General features: G+C 52.7%; 1 protein-coding gene across 4 annotated transcripts in view; it reads right to left on the reverse strand.

The window, feature by feature from the left end:
* The window catches only part of PTPRF (protein tyrosine phosphatase receptor type F), an 86,494-nt gene that overhangs the window by 62,722 nt on the left and 5,920 nt on the right, over nt 1-17,852 (reverse strand). For all 4 annotated transcript variants that reach the window (XM_077149959.1, XM_077149958.1, XM_077149957.1 and 1 more), the window contains exons 2-5: nt 16,739-16,814; nt 9,670-9,806; nt 1,040-1,185; nt 714-855 (exon numbers count right to left, since the gene is read on the reverse strand). In XM_077149959.1, the coding sequence (XP_077006074.1) occupies nt 714-855; nt 1,040-1,185; nt 9,670-9,760 (379 nt within the window). In that variant the 5' untranslated portion in view covers nt 9,761-9,806; nt 16,739-16,814. The remainder of the gene's footprint in view (nt 1-713; nt 856-1,039; nt 1,186-9,669; nt 9,807-16,738; nt 16,815-17,852) is intronic.

Raw genomic sequence — 17,852 nt, forward strand, 5'->3', positions numbered from 1 at the left:
ATTGTCCTCCTCACTTCTGAGTTCTCACCTCTGCCCCCGTGACAATGGGAACAACTCAGAGTTCCCTGAAGGCTTGATCCTCTCTTGCCCCTGGGCCTTGGCACACACTCCTTTTGCCTAGCTGTCCTTCTCACCAACTCCCACTTGTTTTCAGGACCACAGCTCCCTACCCCTCTGTGCTCCCTCAAACTCCTGGGCTGACCCTAACATAGGACTCACTGGGGACTGAAGGTCTTGAGGGGCAAGGTCCTAGTCAGTGACTCTCTGAACTTCAAAGCAGCATCAAGGAGTGTTTGTGATGAAGGAGAAGCTACCAACTGAGGCAGGCCATGAAAATCCACACAAACCACAGGCCCCAGCCGAGGGCCCTCCGTCAGAGGGGCAACAGGGAACCGACCTGCCTGAAGCCTACAGCCAGGCTCCACATGAAAACCAGATCCACTGCCATAGCCACAGCCACATAACCCAAGGAATACCTAGGTGCAGCAGCACACCTTAAGTCAGATCCCAGACCCCACCCAAACAATGACCTAGCTCGGGAGAATACAAAAATGCCATGTACTCAGACAACCTCAGCCCAGCCAAGGAACCCAAGCCAGGTTCAGTGACCCAACTGTCTTCAGACCATTGCTGACCTCAGGATGGCCAGATCTCCTTGCTGCCAAATGCACAGTCTACCCCCCACTATGCCATGTCCATCTCTTGTCACATACCTTCGAGCACCGAGAGCTTGGCGCTAGTGTTGATCTCTCCCAAACTGTTGGTGGCCGTGCACTCATAGATGGCTTCATCTCGCTGTACCCGCAAAGGCTGGATCCGCAGCACTGACCCTGCCCCGTCATCAAACTCGATTACCTGCCAGCGAACAGACACATACGTGGTCACAGCCTGCCTGGACCACAGGGGCCTGCTCAGGGTCAGTGGTCCTCCTGCCTCCAAAGGCCCATGGGGAGGGACACAAGGAGGGAGAACGAAAGACCAGATCCCAGAGCAAGCAGAACCCTGACGCCCACCTGCCCCTCCCTGCCAGAGGACATACCTCAAAGCGCTGAGAGCTGACTTTCTTCCCCTTTTTCATCCATGTGATGCGTGGCTTGGGTTCCCCTGTGGCTTGGCACACAAAGGAGGCCACACCTCCCGAAAGCCCCGTCTGGTCCTCAGGGACCTTAACAAAGACAGGTTTGCCTGGAAGAGATGGAGACATCGAGATCATGGGGGTCCAGTAACCATGGCATGGTCACAGAAATGGCCAGCACGTCAGGCAGGAGTCACGGGATGGGGGACAAGACCTACTGAGGAAGTAATAATCATAATAATAGTGCATAACCCTTTTACTGTGCTTACGAAGTGCCAGGCACTATTCAAAGAGCTTAACTGACACTGATTAACTCTTTCAAACATACAGGTGGGTGCTGTTATTATTTCTGTTTATTAGAGAAGAAAATCAAGGTACAGAGAGGTTAGGGATATGCCCAACATGATGCAGCTGGTTAAGCAGCAGAACAAAGATTTGAACCCTGGCGTTCTGAGTCAGGAGTCCACGCTTTAACTGCTGTACTCTTCTGTCTCCCATCCCCCCATCAATTCCAAGCTTTAGGACAAAGGTATGTTGGAGAACTTCCCAGAAGAGCCCCAGCATCTCCCCCAGACTTATCCTGCCCCCACTGGGCTCCATCTCAGTGATGGCACCTCCATCTACCCCATGACTCAAGCCAGACTCCTCCTCTCTCTCAGCCCCCACATACCAGCAGTCCCCTAGGCCTAGACATTCCAGCTCCTAAGTAGCTCTGGACATCTTCCCAGGTGAATGCTTTCCTGTAAATCTGCCCCTCCCCACCCCTGCCCCCACTAACTTGGGTTACTGCCTTCTGAGAGGCCGGATGGCTCCCCAAGGTGTCCACAGGGAGGTGGTGGCTGAAGGAGGGGGAAAAAGGAGGGGGCTCAGACGCTGCACACACCATGTCCACTTCTCCTTGGTGTCACACCAGGGTCAAAAAGGAGGACCCGTCCCTATGAATCCTGCCACTCAGGGTCACAAGGCCAGAGAAACCCAGCCTTCATTGAGAGATAGAAACTTCTCATTAATCCCTACAGCAGATCCATTTTTGATTAGTCAGGCTAATGAACAGCTCCAGGAAGGGGTGATAACCATGAGAAATGACCTTTCAGAGCATCTGCTTGTGGCCAGAGATCCCAGTCACAGCTAAGTCCCTGCCACAGAAACATTCGTGTGCAATTAAAACAATCCTTCATCAAGCACCTACTCTGTGCCAAGTCCTGCACACACATTATCTCATTTGGTACTTTGTCATTATTATCCCCAGTGTACAGGCTCAGAGAGATCAAGCTGCTGGCCCAGGGTCACACAGCCTATGAGTGGCACATCTGAGATGTGAACCCAGGCCTGTTTGATTACAAAGCACCTGCCACTAAACAGTTCACATAGTGTCGTTAGGAGGCTTGTGAAGAGCAGTGGTGTGGCAGGAGCGGAAGCCAGACCAAAAAAGCTCGAGGAGTTAGTTAGATGAGAAGTGGTGATGAGAGTGCAGGTGACTATTATAGAAAATTGACTGTGACTGGGAAGTAAAGAAAAGATGGCAGCTGGAAGGGATGAGGGTTGGAAAGCGGCTTTACATTTGTTTCCTTCTTTTTTTTTTTCTAAAGATGCAAAAGACCTGCAACCTTTAAATACTGATGGGAAGGAACCTACAGAGAGAGAGGAGGTACTGATACAGTGGAGAGAGGAGAGAGAGTAGATGGGGGAGTCCCCTAGGAGAGGAAAGGTCCAAGGGGACCGTCAGGGTAGGGAGTGACAGCTAAGGTTCAGAGAGAGTAGGAAGGGCTTAGCCTTGCAGGGAGCACGGTGCGAACTCGCCTGACTGGGCACCCCCGGGGCCCAGTAGGCTCTGAAGTTTTTATATAATTATTAAGCAAGTCATTTACCATCTCTGAGACTCCATTTTCTTATCTGCAGAACACTGCTAGTGATGATTTGTAAACTGCTTGCACAGGCACCGTACATGGGAGGCCTTCGGTAAGCACAGCCACGGCTGTGGTTAGTGTTATGGATATTAAAGCCACGAAGTAGGCGGTAGTATAATTCTCATTTTAGAGAAGGGGAAAGGGAGCTCAGAGGGGCAAGTGACCAACAAGTCACAAGGGGGGGCGAGAAGGGGTCCAGGGTTTGGTTGGGTTATTTCAAAGCTTAAGTTCATTGAACTACACCTATGGCCTCTCTGGAGGAGAGGCAATTTGAGGACCTAACTGGCTCTACTATGGAGTAGGCATGAGGGCAACTGGCTCACAGAATGGGGGATGACACAAAGGTCTGCAACCCTTCTATTTGCTTTGCTTTTCCATTGACTGCCCTATAAAGGAGGCTCTGGACTCTGCCAGTCTGGAATTGTCTGCAGAGCCTGTCACCACTTGCTGGTCCTATCAGACAGGACCCTGCCCTTTCAATGCCCCTACAACATCTCCTGTCTCCCACTGAGCATCCCCCCACACCTGAGAACCTCCAGACAGCAGCTCCCCACTCTCTATCTGCACTGCTACTACCTTAGACCTGATACTACTTTCCCTCGAAACCCTACTGGCCTAATAAGTTGGTCTCCCTCCCTCTAGTCCATTCTCTCTTCAGTAGCCAGAGTGGACTGACAGTCTCTCTCCCCTGATCAAAATCCTCCACAGGCCTCCCACTGCCCTCAAAACAAAAATTAAACTCCTATCATAGAGGACAAGGCCCTGCCAGGTCTGATCCTGTCACTCTCCTGGAGCCCTGGCTTTCTAATCTGTGAGTAATCAATGTTCCCCGTGGCCTCAGGGCCTTTGCACAAGCTGTTCCTTCCGTGGAGAACCTCTTTACCTACTAATCCCTATTCATCCTTCTTATCTCAATTTAAACATATTTCCTCCGAAAACCTTCTTTGACCCTCTAATTAACTCAGTTTCTGGACTTGAACTCTCTCGTAACTCCCTCTGCTTCTCTTTAAAGCACTGCTCACAGTTTGTAATGCATGTATACGAGGTTATTACTTTTTCCACATCTGCCCTGTTTCCTGTCCTACATCAGTGCCAGGCCCAGTTCCTGGCACGTAGGGGTGCCCCACATCACGTGCTGAATGAACCAAGGGATGAACTGATGAACACGGAGACTGTGGGCCCTCACACACCTGCAGGAATCCCCCATCGTAAGGAGAGAAGCCTGGGTAGACAGTCCCCCACCAGCTCCTGCCTCAACATGCCTACAGCAGAAACCAGAGGCTGGAACTTGCTGAACCGGAATGCCAGGCAGCCAGTCTGGAGGGGGCAGGGTGGGGCGGGGCCTCTGTGCCAAACAAAGAACAGGGAAGCTGGGGAGGAGAGCCAGGTACGGGTCAGGAGCTGGACTGCCGAGAAGGGGAAAGGCCTGACTACAGTGTGGAAGCTGGATTGTGCCCAAGGCCTGGGGCCAGTGAGGAGGCAGAACCACCTTCCCCCTCCGCCCTAGAGGTTGGAGTGCAGCCAGGGCCACGCCCAGCCCACCCATCCACCCAGCAGCAGACTGGGACAAAACAGGCAGTGCGGCAAAGGCTGGTGCAGCCCAGCAGGTGGGATGGGCAGGCCCCTTTCCTCAATGGGGCCTCACTCTTGGCTTCCATCAAACCCACTCCCCACCCCCACCCAAGGGCACCTCATACACACAGCACCAAAGCCAAGCGTGGCTCAGCCCAGTCCCAAAGCCCTCCCTGCCAAGACCTTGCCCTATGTGTTGTTCACCAGAGGGATCTCTGTAGAGCACAAATCTGAATCTATCACTCCCCTACTACAGATGTTTCCTTCCACTCCTCTCTCCACACTTGCTCCTGCTAACCTCTCCAGGCTCATCTTTTTAACTTTTTGAGAAGTACTTTTGGAGTATCTACTTTGGGCCAATCTTTGTGTCAGGGACACAGCCAGGCCCCCCATGGGCTGATCATCAGCTAAGCAGGCCTGCCTTGGCAAGCGGTCCTTCCAACTCCCTGCCTGTGCTCGTGCCCGCCCTGGACGTCTCCAAGTGGGAAACATTCTCCTGTGTCATGCCTAAGATGCTGTAGAAATCTGCTGTGTCCGCACAGTCCTTGGGATTCCTGTCCCAGCACTGATCACATTCCCTGGACAGTGGGTAGAAACAGACTACTTTCCACTGCTGGGCCCAGTGCCTCAGCCCCAGCTGGTGTTCAGTGAGGGAGGGTTTAAGCAGAACTTCCAGAATGGGGCCAGCAGGATGCTGTCTGAACATACCAGGAGGGGCCTTTTACCACATACCCCTTTTCTGACAGAAGACCAACCAGGCCCTGTCTGAAGCCCACCTGTGTGGCTCCACCTCCCCCAGCCAAAGGGTCCCTGAGCCACCCAGCTTTTGGGGCAGTAGGTCTGGTAGCATGTCCTAGGACTCTGTCCTGTTATAGGTTCAAGTGGCTGGGCCCATGTAAGGTGGGAGGAAGTGTTCTAAGAAAGTAAACAAATGGAACTGGATTAATGGGAGGTTGCAGGGTTCCAGCCTGCAGGGGTCAGCCAAACTGGGCCACCTCCCAGGCTCTCCACTGGGAGACTGACTGCCATTTTGTGCCTCCCCTGAGGAGTATATACACACACATATGCAAACAGCACTCAGAAGCAGAGAGCAGACGCAGCCAGGGACAGGACGGCAGGGGAGGGAGCTCCTGGAGAGGTGGATTTCCCAGGCCCTGAACAGCCTAATGAGCTGAGGACTCATTAAAGCTGGCTCCTGTGATTGTTCTTAGTGCCCCCAGAGGGAGGCCCATTCAGAGAGGACCCTGGGTTCCCCAGGGATGTGAAGTGAGCCCCAGGCATTGGATGGGGGAAGCAATCCCAGGTGCCAGCTGTGTTGTCCATGTGACCCCAGTCAACCTTTCCACATAGGTATGATTATCTCCATTGTGCAACAGGAAAACAGGCCCGGAGAGAGGAAGCAACCTGCCAGAAGGCCCACAGAGAGCAGAGTCTAGACAGGCCACCTGGTCCTGCTGCCCCTAGGAACGAGGGGGAGGCACTGCAGAACCTGTGTGCTGTGTGCTTTGCTGGGCTCTAGCTCCACACATCCTAGGCAGGGTGTTGGGAGGGAAGGCAGAACAGAAACATACAAGGCACACCCTCAGCCGCTCAGCATCCCCCTCACTGACTCTCCAGCCATCAGATACTTTGCTCTAGGCACCTATGATTTCAAGTAACTGGTCCATAACCAGGGCCCACTCACAAGCTGGTCCGGTGGCCATGACTGTTCCTGCCTGGGGCTGCCTAGGGACAGGAGGGGGATGGTTCTCATTGCACCTCTCCCCAATCTCACCTCACTATGCACACCCCCACCCCCATATTAGCAAATGCCTGCTCACCCTTCAGGCTTCCCCTTTTCCAGGAAGCCTCCCAGTCCCCTCCTAAGATACTTGGGCCAGTGTCTCTGGGCTGGCCGCCTCTGACATGGCCTGTGCCTCCACACTCAGGGCTCCTGAGGCAGACAAGCCCGTGGGGATTCTTCCCATTCTACACCTGATATGCACAGTAGATCGGCAGAAACCTCTGCCAGAACCACCCCTTGCCCCAGAAGCTGGGTCCCCTCTTAGGGAGTCACAAAGCCCTGGGCTAGGGCTAGGGAGCTGTGCTGCGTGGGTTTCCAGCCCTGCAGGCTGGGTCTCCAGCAGAGCTGACTCGGCACTGACGCTGGGCTAACCCTTGGCAACTGCTTCTTTACCCTCTTTCCCTCCACTCCCCTCAGAGGCCAGGGCCCCCATTCATTTGTCTCGTTAAGAGGCCTATAGAAACACATTTGTCCACTCCACGCTTCACTGCTCTGGCAGTCAATTCTCTGGGGTGCCTGCCCTAACTTCTGCAGCAACCCTGGTCCATATTTGGCTGCTTACCCCTGGCTAGAAATCTCCCAAGCCCAGCCCAGGTCTTGGGGGGATTGATCCAAAAAGTATGTGCAGCTTAAAGCAGGCCTGCAGGTCAGACTCTGCCTCCTGGGGTCATGGGACCTCCTGTCCCATGCTTTCTGTTGGGAGCAGAGCCCAGTTCACTAAAACAAACTCCCTACCTTGGCTGAGGCAGGATTTCAGCTGGTTCCTGCCTTCAAGATCCTGGGGTTAGGGCTCTGGTTTTCAAAGGACTAGCAAGAGGCTCTACTCCAAAAACTGTCCCATGCCCCTTACCCCTCATCTCCATTTCCTACTGAAGATCCAGACCTAGCTCTCCTCTTCACTCACTCAACTACTCAGAAGGTTGTGGGTACCTGCCACATGCCAGGCCCTGAACTGGATAATGGCTCGGCCCCCTAGGACTCACAGTCCGATGGGACAGACAGACCCAAAGCAGCCAGCTACAATCACACTATACAGGGGGAATCCAGAAGAGGAGCATGTGACCCAGGCTGGGGGTCAAACAGGTTCCTGCAGAAAGTGATGGCTCCGGGGGAGTAAAAGAATTGGTCAGGTGAAAGGAATGGGGAAGAAACTTTCAAGCAGAGGATATAGAAGGAACAAAGGCCTGGACACAAGCGAACACACCAGTGACTGAGAGAAGCCAGTAGTGGGGGTGGAGGGTGGAGGGGGGATAGTGCAGGATGAAGTTGGCAGCCTGGAGAAGGTTCAGACTCCTAGACTTGATCCTGAAGGCAACGGAGAGCTGGGAATGAAGGATTTTAAACTGAGGGGTAACAGGACCAGGTTTTCACCCTGAACCATGATGACTCCTATTTTGGAGTTGAGAATGGCTTATAAGGGAAGAGACTAGAGGCAGGAAACCATCAAAAGGCTGATGCATACAAAAGCCTAAACAAGAGCTGAGAGTGGCTTGGATGAAGGAGGTGGAGAGGGAGAAACATGGATGCATTCCAAAGATATTTAGAAGGTAGAATCAAACAGAACTTGGTGATGGATCAGGTGAGGGGTGGAAGAGAGGGAGGAGGCTGGGAGGAGGCCAGGAGGCCCAGGTTTCTGACTTGGCTGTCTGGGTGGGTGGTAAAGCCATTCACCAGGAGAAGGAACATAAGAAGAGGATCAGGTTTTAGGGGGGAAAGGAGTGTGTGAGTGTGCACATTGGTGCATGTTGGGTCTGAGGCAGGAAGGAGATGTAATTATTGTCCCAGGAGATGTCTCTTAAAATAGCCTGATGGTGATCCCTCTGCCCTTAAACTCCTGCCTAAAGGCTCTGAGATGGCAGGGGGAGTGGAAGTAAAAACAGGACTTCAACGTCCAAGGGTTTCTGACTGCACTGACCGTGGCTTTGGACAAGCCTCACCTTCCCCACTCCCACTGAGGTCTTCTAACCTAACCTGCCCCTGCAGGCTCAAGTTCTCTCTCACCAGCCCTAACTGGGCACGGCGATCACCTCCTGGCCCCTCCTGCTGCCCCTCTTCCCTACCTAACTTGCTGGTCTTGTGCCTAGACTCCCAGCCCTCTCGCTGAGGGCCCCTAAGTACTCCCATTATCTCCCACCCTTTGGGAGAACTGCCTCCCCTCTGGCTTTTCCTTCTGGCCCCACCTAGGGCCCAGCCTCCGAGGACAAAGGGCAGGGCCACTCCAGTCCCACATCCCTCTAGGATCTGGGCCTGAATAATTAATGAGCCATTAGGAAAAGAGCCTGGGTGGGGAAAGGGGAGCGATCTGTGCCCAGAGACTTGGAGAGGGGTGGGGAGTACCCTATGGCCTACAGACCCCCAGGCTGACCCATGGGTTGGTCCTTGGCCACCTCTGGGCTCGGGAGAGGCTGGGAATGGCCTCTTCCCCTAGGGACCTTGGCTCCAACCTCGCCCCTCCCCCTCAGTCTACAGATTGGCTAAATCTGCCCTATGCCCCGCCTCCCACCAGTAACCAAGCAGTGGTAACCATGGCGACCAGGCAGGCTGCGGCCAGTCTTGTAGTGCCAGGCAGGGGGAAGGGCGGTAGGAAAGGGACCAAAGTTCGGAGTCGGCTCTGGGTAGGGGACAATGTACCCCCTCCACCACTGTGCTCCTTCCCTCACTGCACACACACAGCCCCCTCCCATCACACCCGCGAGGGGTGTTGGAGTTGCTCAGCTTCGATCAGCCTGGTGCAATCTTCTCCATTCCCAGGGCTGAGAGGCTTGGGAGGGGGGATGGGAGGGCCCTTTGCCTTGAAGGTCCTGGTGAAAGGGAAAGGAGGGACTCAATGTCCTTATATTTGGATCCTGAGGGTCTAGTCCAGGGAAACATTAATGGGTGGCTCTGGCTTCTAAGCCCACCCTGGCATCTTACTCACAGGTTCACACACGTGCTCCGTGTGCTGCTCCCCACTCCCATGCCAACTCCTGGGCATGGCTCACACCATACCTTCTGCACAGACCTGCCAGGGTAGACACAGCACATGCCTGGGTCTGCCACACACTGGCCACAAGACATGTCTCATCCCAGACACATTAAACAGGGTCACTCTTAGACATGCCCCACCTTGCGACGCCTAAAGGACATACAGACATTCCACGGCATGCTCCCAAGGAGCGGGGTACTTCTTGGAGGGGGATTCTCCCAATGGGGGTGTCTCTAGGACAGAAAAAGATTGGGGTAGGGATATTTGGCCATTCTTTCTCTCTTAGTAGCTGATCTTGTTTCCCATTGTGGAGTCCCGCTACAAGGAATGCACCCTCTGGGCCTGGGCCTTGAGGGGTCAGACTTACTGTCGCCATGAGTGCCCACCACCAAACCAAGCATCACGAGTGCAGGCACAAGGGGCACCATCGTCCTCCCTGGGGCTGGCCCAGGGGCCATCCAGGGGTCTAGCACCACGGCCAGCCACAGCCAAGCACAATCAGACCTGTGATGAAGAGAAGGGCACAGGCAATTAGCTGGTATCCACCCTTACCCTGACTGCCCAACCATGCAATCTCTTGGCCCACTGACCACCCAGAGCCTCACACTCACCCCCACTTGTAGTATGCAGTGTCTACCCAGACCTTCTGACACCTGTGACCACCCAGATTCCTCACTGATCCCCCAGGGACCTATAAGGATAACCCAACAGTCACAATGTAGCGAGATGTGTAGGGGGTTCTCAGGTCATTCCCTAAACCCCATGAAGAAGTGGGGGTCTACCAAGACCAGAAGATGTAAAGGGATTCCATCCCAGACCCTGAGATTCCAACTCATCCTGTAAGGGGAGATGACAGGAGAATGGAATTGGAGACAGAGACAACAGGTGGGGACAGAGAAACTGAACAAAGCCAGGACAGTCAGAGACAGGGAGCAGAGAGTAGTTGGGCAGACCCACACAGGCCAGAAACTCCAGAGTCCCTGTGGGCATCCTCCTGTCCCTCCTCTTCTCCACACAGAGGGAGGAGGCAGGAGGCCAGACCTGGCATGCTGAGTACCGCCCTAAAACACATGCTTGTTAGCTGCAGACAGGATCCAGGTATCAGAGGCTTGAAGCCAAAGCCACAACTCGCCCAGGCTTGCCAAGACGCACTCTCAACAAGTTGTAGCTGCCCCGCCTGGCCACCCCTGTCCTACCCAATTCCCATGGCATCTTCCCACTCCAAAGGGAATCCACAGGTAGGCCCTAGTGTCCAGGAATGGGGGTGCTGGACCCTAAGTTTTAATTGTCATACCCTCTCAGCCCTGGCCACAGGGGTCCAGAGTAGATCGGGGTGGGGAGGGTGGAACACAAACTTCAGGGAACTGCTTGCCTGAAATGGCCAACATTTGAGGGTGCATGGTGGTTCAGTGACAGAATGCTCATCTGTCAGGTGGGAGACCTGGGTTTGATTTCTAGCCCATCTACCCCCCAAAAAAAGAAAGAAAGAAAAAAAAAGTGAAACGGCCAACATTTGGGCTGAAACAGGAACATGTATACAGGGGATGTCTATGTTTGGAGCTGGTTGGATGTCTTCAGGCCTTTGGTCATGAGGTTTCTCTGCCTGGTATGCCATCTGTACAAAGTCTTCCCTGGTGGCAGCATGGCCACAGATGTACTGCCATTATTCTCCACCCCCAAAGATGAGCTCCCAAGGGTCTCGCTCCCCCTAACCAGGGGGCTTCAGGGAATGCACTAGCCCACTAGTGTGCCCACTAGCTCTGCTCACACCTTCTCTGGGCAGGGAATGGCACATGGTAAGTCTCTCATTAATGCTCTGAATACACAGCAGGGCAAAATGGGGGTGTGAGTGACAGCAGACATGCCTTGGGGTTCCCCTGTAGTACCCATGGACCCTGGCAGGTATTGTGATCAGACTCAGGTGCCAGCTGACCCAGAGGGCAGGTGAAGCTGAAGGGAGCAACAGGTCTTCAATGGAAGGTGGCTTTGGTCTTTCCTAGAATTTGGACTCTTCTCTGAACTCAGACAATCAAAGGTCATTAGATCAGAGGGCAGTAGGCGAGCAAATGTGCTAGACAAACCAGAGGGACCATGAATTGTCCCAGGGGCTAAAGACCAAGGGAAAGGGTTGGGAGATATTTCCCTTTTAGGCCTTCCCAAAACTGAAACAGAAGCTAAGTAGCTAAAGCAAGAAAGGTGAAGGGGTGTGATGGGTACCCAGCCCCCTGACACCACACCTGGGTCCTCCTCAGTGATCACGTTGCTCAGGTTACTGAGACCCAGAGAGTAAAAGCTCCCCCAGTGATGACTTGCATGGCCACATCAGGATGGAAACCACACACCACCCACACCCCGTCTAGGCTAGGTCATCACAGCATGCAGCCAACAAAAGAATTCAACTTCCCAGCTGACATCAGGTGGTGAATCACCTGGCCCACGTTATCATGGGGATATGGGCCCCTGACAAACCGTCCTTTAGTCCCATATACAGATATCATGGGCTTGCAGCTCAGTGGCGTGTTGTATGAAAGGACAGGGCAGAGTACCCAAATACAAGCACTATGGGGTGTAACTCCCTAGCAGGATATCCAAAGAAGTCTAACTCCAGGTACAAATACTCCCAATTTTTCTCCCCAGTGCAGACAGCACAGGGGCAGAAACACCACCACTAAACCCTCACCCCACCCCTCCCCCATCCCCAGCACAAGCATTGTGCGGGTGTATCTTCCTAGTCTGGACATAAAGAGGATGGAGCTACAGAGAATAGACATTCTGGAGGTCCAACTGCACAGCATGGTCCCATCATGGGCATATAACTCCCCAGAATGATAATCACAGAGGCTTAGCTCCCTATAGCTGCCTTGGCACAGTAACCATAGCACTGCAACTCCCTGGTACAGATATCATGGGGTGTAGACAGAGGATACAGACACCAACGGAGTGTAGCTGCCTGTAACTGACATTGTAGGGGTGTAACTTCCTGTCGTAGACATCATGTAGGTGTCAGATTCTGGTACTAACAGTAAAGGGGTGTAACTCCCAGTATAGCCATCATGGGGTGTAACTCCCTGAACAGATGTCTGTGTGGAATGATCCTGGATGAGGTTCTGTCCATGAGTGTCAGAGTGGCCTCTGGAACTCCCTACTGTGGAGGACTCCTTCTCTCCCACCCCCAATGTGACACAACAAGTGGTCCTCACTTGGGGATTCCAGGGTCTCCCCTGAGGATCTGGCTCTGGGGTGCTCAGAAAATTTTGTTCAGCCCCAGAAGTAGGACAGAGAAAGGTGAAGCTGAAAACCAGGACACTCCCCCAGCAGCCCATGGACACAGGGACATGGACACCCAGAGAAGTGGGGAGACACAGGGCACAGAAGGCACATGCAAACGTGGACACATTCTCCGGGAACTAATCTGGCAGCCACACAACCGTCCAACCAGAGCCTGTCCCTCACCAGCCCCTGGCGTGAGTAAGCTGTATCCTGCTCCAAGACTCCCAGGCAAAGAGCCTGCCCGGAGGGTCAGGTGGTTTAGGCCTCACCCAAGTCTAGGGCCTCCCTTGCCAGAGTAGAGCAGCTCTGGATCCTCAGGCCTAGCCTCTGGCCTAGACTTCAACCCTGCCCCACCTATGGAGTGCTTAAGAGTCACTGATAAGGAGACCGGGGGAGGAGAGGAAGACAGGGTCACTTAGCTTCCCTGGCATTCCTGAAAACCTTCTTGATTGAGAGCAACAGTGCTAAGAGCCGAGTGTCCACTTTCCCTAGCATGGCTGGGTGAGCCTAGGCTTTCAACGACTGAGATTAACAACGAAGTCCTAGGACGCCTGGACACTCAAGTTCATATATGAGTTGCACTGTGGACCAGAGATTCTACCAAGCTGACACACTTGGTGAGGAAAACAATTACATACTGTACAATATTGCAGAATATAATTGGATGCAATTTTTCTACACTCAAAATGGTTTTAATATATGCTTTTACTTTGCTATGTTGATGTAAAGATGCAAACTGCCCTTTCTGGGGAAGAACTGTCCTATATTCTCAAATTTTGTCCTTGGTATTCAAATGCCCTTTCCTGTATGAAAATGATGGTGATAGCGGATAGCAGCTGTTTTCTAATAATGTCTTACTTGCCAAACCAGTATCTGGCCCCCAAATACTTTTGGAAATTGTACTGGTTTGTGAAATCTAAGAGTCTGGGAATCATTACTTTGAGGGAAAAGGAAGGAGCAGGCATCATACCAAGTCACAGGACTCGCATTTGAATGTCATGGAAAATGCATGTTATACAGAAGCTCTGTTACCTCCACACAGCACACCCTACTTACCCTGCCAGCCTCAATGGGGACCAGAGGGATGGTTTGATGCCACAGATGGGGGGAGGTGTTCCCCAGTTGGAGAACAGCTGGGATCATTCTTAAGACCTCCTCATGAATATGCAAACACGGAATGATTTGTTTCCCTTGGGTGTACGTTATTATTCAGAGATATTAATTAGTCTCCAAATACCACCTGTTCTTACAGCCTCCTCCCACACTACTCTCAGGCCAGGACCCTGACTCCCAGGAGGCTATGACCCAGAAATGGACATCAGCAGAAGAAAGGGGATTTGGGGTCCCACAGAGAGGGACAGCCAGGGGAGAGGCCAGCGCGGGCACTGAGAACTGAGAGGGCAGGGAGAGCTGGGAGTCGTTCATCTTCTAACCGGCAGGCAGCTAACCAAGCCCTTTTGTCATGTCCTGGACAGTTCACCGCGTGGCACTGCAGCAGCGACCGCGGAGGCGGAAACGGGCCTTGTTACACTTGGGAAGGGAAAACCAACATGTTTCAAACTCTCACCAAACCAACCGCTGGATTATGACGGGAATAAATCACAGTTTCAGCCATGACCCCGGCCCCAGGGAAAGAGATGGCCAGCAGGAGGGGCCGAGGCTGCCTTTTCTACTCTAGCCAGGCTGCCTGAATCTGTAAGCACAGCCAGAACAGCCCTCCCTCCTGCATCTGGCAGCAGGTCTCCCTCCAGCCAAACTGAACCACCCACCTCCTTGCAGACCTCAGCTTTTCTGTCTCCCTTGGGAGTGAAGGGGAGGTGAGAGGGACAGATCCAGCAGGAGAGTCCCAGAGTCTCTGCAAAGGGTCCAGTAGAGGCCTAGTTCCTGGGTCAGAAAATCAAAGGAGACCAGCACAGGCATCTTCCTATAGCTGCAAGCTCTAAGCCACCAGCCCTCCAGCCTTCCTATAGGAAGTGGAGCTTCCTTTAGGTTAATACTCACCTATTTTGCTTCTTCCAGGCCTCTGCACTTGCTGTTCTCACTACTGGAAAGAATGCCCTTCCCTTGCTCCCAACCACCCACTCACCCTTCAGAACTCAGCTCAAGTGGCCCATCACTGAGAAATCTTCCATGCTTGTTCCCTCCCCTGTTCTCCAGATTTGTACGGCTCAGAGAAGAGGAGCTGTAGACCACTGGTTCTCAACTGAGGGTAATTCTGTCTCCCATGGGGCATTAGGCAATGTCCAGAGACATTCTGATTGCTACAATGGGGGTAGCAGGGAAGAGATACTACTAGCATCTGGTGCGAAGAAACCAAGGATGCTGCTAGACATCCTACAATGCACAGGACAACATCTCAAAAAAAGAAATCATCCGGTCCAAAATGTCAATAGTGCTGACATTGAGAAACCCTGATATAGATGAAGAAATCCTTCACTGACTCAGCCTAAGGCCTGACCTGGCCCCTGCCCCAGAGTTCAGCCCCTGTGAGCACCCTTGGCCCCATAAGCAAGAAGGTTCCCAGCCTGGCTAGACTCTTGTATTAGATGGTTCCTGGTGCTCAGGATTTCTGAGCATCAATCCCTCTCCCCAGTCAGCACCACCTCCAGAAGGTGGCCCTAGAGCAAACTCTATCCCTACTCCTCCAGATATGCTATTAGCATGTGGCTTCCCGAGAGGAAAGAGGGGTCCACTCTTGGGCACCCTTTCAGAGATGGGGTGAGACTGGGCCCCTGGGTCAGTGAGATCCATCATCTGAGGGTAGACAGGTGGAGGGACAAACAGTGTTCACACATGGCCACCAGTTTGGCTCCTAGCAGAATCTCTACATGTGCTCACTTTCTCCCCATGCCTAGCCAGACCCATCTCCTCCATGGCCCTCTTCATTCAGCCATCTGTCCAGAATGGGTCATGGGCACCTACTACTACTAGGTCCTGTGCCTAGAGGTCAGGTGAGAAACAAGACAAACATGGGCACTGCCTTCAAGGAGTTGAACAAGGAGTGGGCAGGTGAACAAGCCCACTGAGCCCTTGGCTCAAGGCCAAACAGGAACTCATCCTCCCCAGTTCTGCTCCTCCAGGGTCCCCATCTCAGTGACAGCACCACCATCTACCTAGTCACCCAAGCCAGAGTCCTCCCCCGATCTTTCCTTTTCCTCATCCCACACATCCAACTGCTCAGTAAATTTGAATCTTCCCGTCCCTTCATTCCAACTACCTCTACCTTAGATCTCATCACATCCACCCTCTTCAATGGTCTTCCTGCCTCTGGCCATTCCCCTTCCAATCCCTCCTTCACACAAGCCAATGCCCTCTTTTAGTTTACAAAAATGCATATTTAATCATGCCCACCAAGTAAGCTGTATCTGCTGCTTTATTCCACAGTAGGCATTCGAATGATGGTTTATGAATGAATGAACGGATGGGTAAATGAATATATGAATATGTATGGATGTTGCTGCTCCACTTAAGAACTGCCCATGGATCAGCAACACCCTCAGGAAAAAAGTGTAGAGTCCTTAGCCTGACATCTAAGGCCCATTCTCATCTTACTCCTACCTACCTCTTTAACCCCATTCCCTACAATACTAGTCCACTCACTCAGCGCTTCTAGCCAAAAGAAGGAAGGGGAACACGGACCTCAAAGAGACCAGGAGGGATGTGCCCCTAGATCCTGTGGGCATCCTGTTCCTTCTGCAACAAACTAGAGTTGGTGGGAAAAGTCTCTTCTGCAGAAACATGATGAATGGAAAGGCTGAGAGATCCTGGTGTAAGTCCCAGGCCACCACTTAGAAGCCTATTTTGTACCTATAGCAGCTGATGAGCCATGTATCATTCCCCACCCACCCCCACCAACCACTCCTGCCAGATATCTGGGCACTATCCTCAACACCTCCCCTCCCTCATGCCCCACATTCAATCCTTCACCACATCCCATCTACTCCACCTCCATAAATAGTTCTCATGTCCCTCTACCACTTCTCTCCACTTCCATCACTACCACCCTGGTCCAGGCCTCCATGTCTCAGCCACACACACAACGAATCACATTGTGCCTTTAGTTACTAACTTCCCATGACTCTCCTGCTCAAAATCCAAGCTGTTCAGTCTGACCTGCAAGCCCCCTGAGTACCCCCGCCCCATTCCACACCTTAGGGCATACTCACCAGGTCTTTGCTCACGCCTGTCACTCTTGTTGGACAATCAGCACTGGGGGCAGGGCACCAGGGCCGCCGCTCCTTTCTGGAGAGTGAGGAAAGGATAAGAAAACATTAAGAATTCCATCACAACAGAGCTGTACTGACACAGACAAGACATTTAAAATTTGCTGTTTATGCCAGGGGGAAAAAGCAGGTTATGGAACTGTTCATGCAGGACCATTCCCATTTGGTAAAACTTCACTCACTCATTCGTTTGACACCCCCTGAGTACCTACAACGTACCAGGCATGCTTCCAAGTACCAGACAGACACAGACCAAGTCCCTGACCTTGGCGGTAGACTCTGTGCCCAAACACCTCAGCATGTCTGTCCAGGTCCAGCAGGGTCAGCCTGTTCACCTCTGGTGCCCCACCTCCTCTCTCACCATCCGCAGGAACTTTCTCCTCTGATCCTCAAATGTGCCAGACTTTTTCCAGCTGCCCAGCCTTTGCTGTATGCCGCTGCCTGAAAGGGGGCTACCCACGTGCCTGTCAAAAGCTTATTCTTCGGGTCTTGGAGCCAATGGCACTTTCTCAAGGAAGCCTTCCATGATGTTCCAGACCACACCATAGCAACCTGGGCTTTTTCTTATGGCAGTGACCACAAATGCAATTATGCATTCATTTATACAATACTGAGTCATGTTCCTACCCTCAGGAGGGTAAGCTCAGGAGGGGTGCAGCCATGTCTGCCCAGCTCAACTCCAAATCCTCAGCAGCCAGCAGAGAGCCTGGCACATAGTAGGTACTTAGTCACCATATGCACTATGAACGGATGGATGAATAAATGAGTTCATGGAAAACAACCCAGCCACTTAGGATACACACTAGCATACACGTCTATCTTCAAAGAAGCTTCAGAAGTAATATTTATTTTTGACTTTCTGCTTCTCTATAATTTTAAAAATGAAGGTGTGCCCCTGGAAGCCTCCTCCGCTGGCACACACACAGTGATACAACCCAGCCCCTTCCTTCTAGAACTATTGTGTCGTGCCCCACCTCCCAGCGTGGGTGCCGTCCTGGGAGGGGGTAGGGGTCAGATGTGCTCACATCATTTCATCACCATATCCTCACAGCTCAGC

Source organism: Tamandua tetradactyla, chromosome 2 (assembly GCF_023851605.1).
Source record: "Tamandua tetradactyla isolate mTamTet1 chromosome 2, mTamTet1.pri, whole genome shotgun sequence".
In the NCBI taxonomy this organism is placed as follows: Eukaryota; Metazoa; Chordata; class Mammalia; order Pilosa; family Myrmecophagidae; genus Tamandua; species Tamandua tetradactyla.